General features: G+C 34.6%; 1 protein-coding gene across 1 annotated transcript; it reads left to right on the top strand.

Moving 5' to 3' along the window:
• The first annotated feature begins 467 nt into the window (after nt 1–467).
• On the top strand, nt 468–2,009 carry LOC145575306 (uncharacterized). The gene is made up of 4 exons (XM_081633191.1): nt 468–615; nt 1,021–1,476; nt 1,614–1,684; nt 1,881–2,009. Exons 1-4 carry the CDS (start codon nt 468–470, stop codon nt 2,007–2,009), a joined length of 804 nt encoding a protein of 267 aa, XP_081489317.1.
• Nucleotides 2,010–7,508: the final 5,499 nt, after the last annotated feature.

The following is a 7,508-nucleotide window of genomic DNA, read 5'->3' as shown; positions in this document are numbered from 1 at the left end:
AAGGTCGAAATTTTTTTTTTATTTTATTTAATGGTCCGAAATTTTTTTTTTTTTTTTAGAAGGAAGATTCGAAATTTTTTTTTAGGGAGGTTCAAATATTTCTTTCTTTCTTATTTAATTTCGAAAATTTTAATTAAAAAGGAGTCAAAAATATTTTTAGTTTGTTCATTTTGCAGGAAAGCGAGGATTAAGGTAAGCATTATGTGTTAATAGCTTTAAAAAGCATGTTGGTGAGATTGGGTAGGAAAGAAATTGGGCATATAAGTTAGAAATAATCATGTTCCTGTATGCATTAATATTTAGGTTGTGATATTTAATCATGTTTATGGACTACTTGTGAGCATGTATTTATGTGGTTAGAAATAAGAAAATTGTTTGATTGAACATTGAACCTATTTCATGCAAGAACTGTATTATTTTGTTTTCTTTAGGAAAGGAAAATCTTTTCTAAGTCTTTTCCTTACAGGATGCCGAATCTTCCTAGCAGATACACCGAACTAGGCGCTCTCACTAAGAAACCAAATGAACATCCATATGATTACGTTCAAAAGATTCGCTTCTACTGTTCCTACAGGAGCAATGTTTTAAAGGACAGAGTTTTTGATAGCCCTGATCGTATTTCAGCTATGATTGTCCGTTGCTTGCCGGATGAGCCCCCTTATTATGCTGTCAAATCCAAAATTTCTGATTTCTATTTACCAGGGGACATCCCAAACTACTACAAATACAGGGACTATTATGGATAATGGTACCCGGATTACAGATTTTTAATTTCCTACCTTGTTAGGGTCGAGAAGGCCCATTGCCGACAACTTCGTATCCACTCTATTTCTAGGGTGTTACACAAACAAGGCTTTAATGGTATGTGACTTGTATTGAAGTAACAAACAACACAGTACACCATATGAATTTCAATTCAAACGAAAGTACTTCATCCCTCTCTTTCTCTAAAAGATTGTTATTCCGATATTTTAACTTTTTATGAGACTTATGCTAATATTTGTGGGAATGGTTCTATAGGTAATGCAGAATCTCAATCTCTTCTTCCCTGGTGGAGGAAATTTTGGGCCATGCCAATTTTGCCTCGTTGGAAACTATTTGGTTGGAAATTGTTACACAATGCTTTGCCTTTAGCAGCCATTCTTTCTACCCGAGGGCTTCCTATTGATCCTACATGTGCCTTTTGTCACTCTTTTGAAGAATCTTGTTCCCATATGTTTCGAGACTTCTCAGCTATCTGTGGTCTTTGGAGTTCTGGTGTCCTAGATATTAGATGGGATTTTATACATCTTTCGCAGTTTGAAGACTGGGTAACTCGAACGGTGTCCCAATTTTCAAAGTTGCACAATTGGAATGGCATCTCGTCGTTCATTGCTATGTTGTGGGCTATTTGGGTTACCCGCAATCAGTTATGGTTTCGTCAGGCTGTTTGGTCACCGGATTCCATTGTCCACTTCGCTACCTATTGGAAGACCCGTTAGTAAGTGTGCTCAATGCTGGAAGGCTTTGGTATTATCTTCCAATGTGGTTCCTTCTGTGGCTAGCCGGTCAGGGCAACTCTTATCCTTACAAGGTTTACCTACTATCAATCCTACGGTCTGTTTGGTTTCTAGGTGGTGCTTGGGATTGTTTATCCAATAGAGCAAGTGCAGGTTGGATAATTCGGGAGGTCGATTCTTCAGAGGTACTTGGGGGGTGGGTGTCGTGCTTTCTTTGCCGCCTCGGCATTGCAGACGGAGTTAAAGGCTTGTTTATGGGGTTTGGAGTATGCACTACGTAAGGGTTTTTTTGAAAATTCGAATAGTACGGATTGTGCTGCTCTGTTGGCGGTCCTTCCTCATTCGGGGAATATGGACATCTTGGTTTTTTGGCTCATTCAGGAATTGTGGGTTTCTATTCAGAGTCTCGTGGTATGTCAAGTCCGTAAGATTCCTCGATCCTGGGTGTCTCCTACTCACTGGTTGGCGGGTTGTGCTCGTCGTCGTCAATTACTGTATTCCGTGTTTTAATTTTATTTTTGCCTAGGTTTGTTTGTTTTGTTCTTTTTTCAGCTCTATTGTCAAAAATAAATAAATAAAAAATTATGAGTCAATCATCGTTAAAAAGTTGCCTAGTTGGGCTTTATGAATAGTTGTTCTACTTATTTTACTACAAGCACAGTAGTGTAAGCTACCAGGAGGAGTCAGTCTTCACAATCACCTATTTGCAGTGTATCGGCACATATCAAGCCATATAGAATGGCATTATTGTAATTCGTCGGTCAGTTTACTAACCAAATTAACTATGTCTTGTTTCGCGTAATATATTTATTATTACTCAGATCAACAGTCAACACTATAAACTTGTTACATACAATAAATTACTACTCATATCAAGACTAAAAACTTCTTACATAATAAAATAAATCACTACTCAGATGAGTCAGATCAATACCATTATCTTGTTCCATAAAGAAATTACTACTTGCCAAAAACACAACTGCTCAGATGAAGACCATAAAGTTTACTACTTAAATACAAGATATATTATTTGGCCAAAGTACTGTTGAAATAATAAATAGAGATGAGAGAAGGGAAAGAATAATAAAAGTTGTATTCAATCCATTAACAAAAGTAGTACATAACAACATATATATAGTGCAAATAATTAAGCTATAATTAAGGAACATGATCCCATGACCATTAAATATGCTAACATTAACCCACTAAACTAACCCACTACTATAATGACTCCACTAACACAAGCTAATACGTAGTAGAGCATATTCCAATACATTAAGAGTTAACTAACCACTAACAATTTGAAGCAAATATTCCAAGAAGTGCGACTCTTATACTCCCAAGTTATTTTAAAGCTACAATTAAACAATTATTTGTCCAATAACAGTGAGATTCAATCCTAACTTTGGATAGATCTACATGCACGTCCCAAACTTATTAGTGGTATATATTTTCTTCCACTATTTAATATTATATATATAATGATTGAAGCACAGAATATAGTCCAGCTTTTGTCAAGCTGAGCCACGTTTATCTCTTGCAAAATTTTTAGAGTGTGTTCTATTCATCTTAATTTAGTACTTATGATCGCCGATCTCTTTCTTAAAGATTGGGATGAGTCGATGTCGGCTGATACTTAATCTAATGATTGAAATCCATAATATTTCATTACACTATTTACAATATACGAAAAAAGTTTAGATTTGAAGTGTAGATGCAACATAAACTTCTCTATATCATGTTAATTGATTAACAAAAGTTTAAACTAGTATATGGTTGATATCCGATCCATAATTCAGTTTTATATTCTATCATTATTTTGTACATTGGCTATTTGTCGTACAGAATGACCAGTAATTAATGCAAATAAATAAATAAATAAAAATAAATAAAACTCAAGAAAATTTGAATATAGTAGAGTCAAATGTGAAAAGAAAGTGAGTTTAGGTCTTACCAAGTTTCACAAATTTGTTTGCATGAATATATTAGTGTCAAATGTGAACAAGAAAGTTAGTTAGGTCTTACCATGTTTCACGAATTTGTTTATTTTTTTATTTTTACAAACTTTCTGAAGAGTGATAGTTCGTACTTCCTAGCACCTTACCAAATGCATTTTTGTCATTTTTCAGTCTTTCACACGAGTAAAGTTGGTCCAAATTCCATAAGACTAGTGGAACTTGAAGATGACAAATATTTATAATTTGAAGGAAAAAAAAAAAAAAATAGTAAAATATTGAACTAAGACTTTTAAAGAGAGATTTGTCCCGTCATATTTTTTAATGATCTACAATCTTTTTCAGGTTTTTTCAGTGCAATTGTACAAAATATAGGAAAACTTCGCATCACTTTCATTTTATTTCCCTTTTTTATTGACTTGTCTTTTGTCTTTCAATAGTCTTATGTTTATGAGGAGAGACATTACTTGAAATTTAATGGAATTCGCATCGCAATTTTCAATGACGAGAATTATGTGTTACTTGTGAAAGACCAAATCTCATGTTTCAGGCTTTCAACCAACCAATGGAGTTTGTGGTTGAATACAATTTGAATTAGGTAGATGGCTACGTGACTTTAATTGACATTTACTAAATACTGTTATACTAATAAGCAATAAAATAGAAATTAATTATCTCTTGATGCGTAAACCAAAGCTGACAGTAGCCGTGTCGTGGCGAACCACTGACCTAAAAATCTAAAAGGCGATTCCGCGCTACCTCCCGGTGCAGTAGACAAGAAGCGGACGCCCTCCAGGATAAGCATGGCGTCGGAGTTTATGTGCACTCACAAACCCGACTGGAATTCAGAATACTTGCCCAAAAACTCAAGAACAGTGTTAAGATTTTATTTTTTATTTTTTTTTTTTTTGAGAAGAGAGAAGACTGTAAATTGTTGTGTGTTTTGGCTGAAGAAGAACCGAGTTATTATAGAGTGAAAAAGAGCGACAGCCAGCACAGAAGAAGGTAACAGCCAGCATAAATTGAGGAAAACAACTAGCAATTATCAAGGGAAACGACTGCAATAGTCAGCCTTTAATTTCCACGATTAATGGAGAATCCGAACAATCAAACGGAGTGAATACTGTAACTGATTACAATATTCCAAAACAAGGTGAGCCAAAAAAGGAAATAAAATTTCTCCAAAAAGATAAGAAGGACCCACGCCCACACATCGCATTCCCCTAGACCCCAAGTCTCAAGGCCGAGTCGACCCGGCTAGGCTTGGCGGGCGCGCTCGCGCGTGTGTGGTACAACACCCACCTCCAAGTCTCTCAACTAGGTAGTGCTAAGACACTCCAATATATAAACAAGGCAAAACCTCTCCTCCCAACCAATGTGGGACTTTTTCTTTCATTTGTTTTTCTCTGTATCTTGTTTTTCCCAATTCTCTTGTTTTATATCAAGAACTTCCACAAATACCTAAAGGAATTGTGTTTAAAAGAACATTCGAAGTACAAGTTTTATGGTAAGAAGAACTCTAACTAGATATCAGTCCATGAATTTTTTGACCTAGTATTTGCTAGTCAGATAATTGAGAATAGAAGGAAGGGTAAGGGAATCCCTAACCTTAAGCACCCTCAATAAATAAGATTCAAACCTTAGACCTCTTGGATCTGGGGTAAGCATGTTGGTGTATACAGAGTATGAGTTAGAAATGAAAATTAGTTCCAATCATCTAATACTGTAATCGAGCACAGTTTGGTATAGGGAAAAAGTTTGCATCTTACATCTAAAAAGTTGTGGGATCAAACCCCACAGAACTTTGGGGTGGGAATTCCCCTACCCCCCACCCTTCCACTTCCAAAGTGTCTAGCCCACTAACCCGGGCCGGGAAAACCTGTGTGAGGTTTCGGCTCGGTATCCTTCTTCATCTTTCCAACCCCAAAGAATTTGATACTAGAGTATAATTATACGGAATAATAAACAGTAAATAATAAAGAAAAACAAACGAAGTGCACAAGAAGAATGTTAAGTTGAAACCTTCTTCTTTGCTAAGGAAGAACCCATAAACTTTAGGCTAGGACTTTGATCAAACAATGTGTATGTGATAATTCAGAGACTCTCAAAATCACTTTCAATCTCTCACGATCTCATATACTACCTCTGTTATGTCAAATCGCTGCAAATAACGGATGTAAGTATTATTTTTGGGTTACTACTTATGGTCCGTCAATGGTTTTGGTTTTAGATCAAATACGGTGTAGTTGTATGAAGAATACGTTTTCATCAAAATGGGGATAACCTAGATTCTCATAGTGAGAAACAAAATTTGTTTTTCACATGGTATTTTCGTAAATAACCAACAATTTTATTTAACTTTATTCAATTGTGGAGGCCACAATAGTGAAAAAGTTGTTGATTTATTCACGAAAATGCCCCCATGAAAAACAAATTTCGTTTCTCTAGAAACATGGAATTTCCCCATCAAAATGACGTCGAGAATGTCTTAAACAAAAATTTAGTAGAATCTCACTTCTCCTTGTTTATATTACTGCACCAACATACTCGGTTTATATTTAATGTTGTTGAGGCCAATTTTGGCGAAAAAATGAAATCAAAACAATTAAAAAGGCACGCGGAATAAACAAATTTCTATATCAACAAATACTCAATCATGCTCCACTCGACCATAAAATCTTAACTCTCCAGACCATAATTACATAGAAAGTACTCGATTACGACACAAACTGATGACCACAAAATCTCAAAAAGAATGGTTTAAATATATTATAAGGCATATTATCTCATAAAAATTGCAACGAACATAATTATAGAGAGTAAGTAGTCAAGTGTCCTGTTGGATGCCTGTTCCAAGATCATACGACAGATCTCCGATTGTCCTGCATTATTCACAATCCAAGCATTATACAGTATTATGTAAGAAGAAAACATGGAAAAGGTAATAGGAGAATTTATAAAAAAAAAAAAGGTTCTTTTATATATAATTTTTTTTTTAATGTGAACAAATTACTTCGTTAAAACTAGGGCTCGTAAATTAGAGGGAGGAAGGAGAAATAACGGGGGAGGAATTACGGTTAGTTGGAATTATTGGGAAAAGAGGAAAAAGGGAAAAAAAAACGCCAAAAGAGGCCGGAAAATAAAAGTCACTAAAATATCGGTCAAAAGATCCCTCCTTACAACCGAAATGGAATATAAAGACCTTTTTTGTCATTTTTTTTTTTTTTTTTTACATTAGGACCTTTCTCACAAAGTCGAGCACTTAAAAAGAACTTTTCTCACAAATTTTCTAAGATAATATTAGGAGGTGAGACATTTACTTAAAATTTAATAGAATTCATATCGCAATTTCAATGACGAGAATCTTGCGTAACTTGTGAAAGACCAAATCTCTTGTTTCAAGCTTTCAGCTAACCAATGGAGTTTGTGGTTGAATATAATTTGAATTAGGTACATGTCTACGTGACTTTGCTTGACATTTACTAAATTAATACGAAAGGATTTGTCTTCACAAGAATATATGGAGTACAAGTTTTTATTAATGTAGACCTCAATCAGACCTGTAGAAATCTGATTGTGTCTCCCCAAAAACCAAACTCGGTGATGAGTAACTTTCACGTCATTGATTATTGAGTAAGGTGAAATGTTGAAAATTATCGTGAATTTCCCTTTTCTAAAATGTTTAAAATTAAAATAAGAAAATCATTCATTTCGTGTTCAATGTATGAAAAACATCTAAACCGGCTTATTTTGGTCCATAATATGGGTCCAATAATTACGTAGTTGGATGGGTATTGAAAAGAGCTTTCCAACGATATATTATAAGCCCAAATCCGAGTTATAACGAAAAAGTTATGACCAAAATACTAAACTCGGTCTAAATCGAGCTTTATATGCGGACCCAATGATTACGTGGAGGGTCCATTAATTTTAATTATATTTCTAAAACTATTAGGATTTATCTTAATTTTCTAGAATTATCTAGAAGGTTATTTTAAGTTCTAAAGGCATTAGGATTATTATTATTTAAAGATTACGATCAAGAAATCTACAT

This window comes from Chenopodium album, chromosome 13 (genome assembly GCF_948465745.1).
Source record: "Chenopodium album chromosome 13, dcCheAlbu1.1, whole genome shotgun sequence".
Taxonomy (NCBI): Eukaryota; Viridiplantae; Streptophyta; class Magnoliopsida; order Caryophyllales; family Amaranthaceae; genus Chenopodium; species Chenopodium album.
Note: the sequence above shows the minus strand (reverse complement) of the source record. Positions and strands in the feature narration are given on the sequence as shown.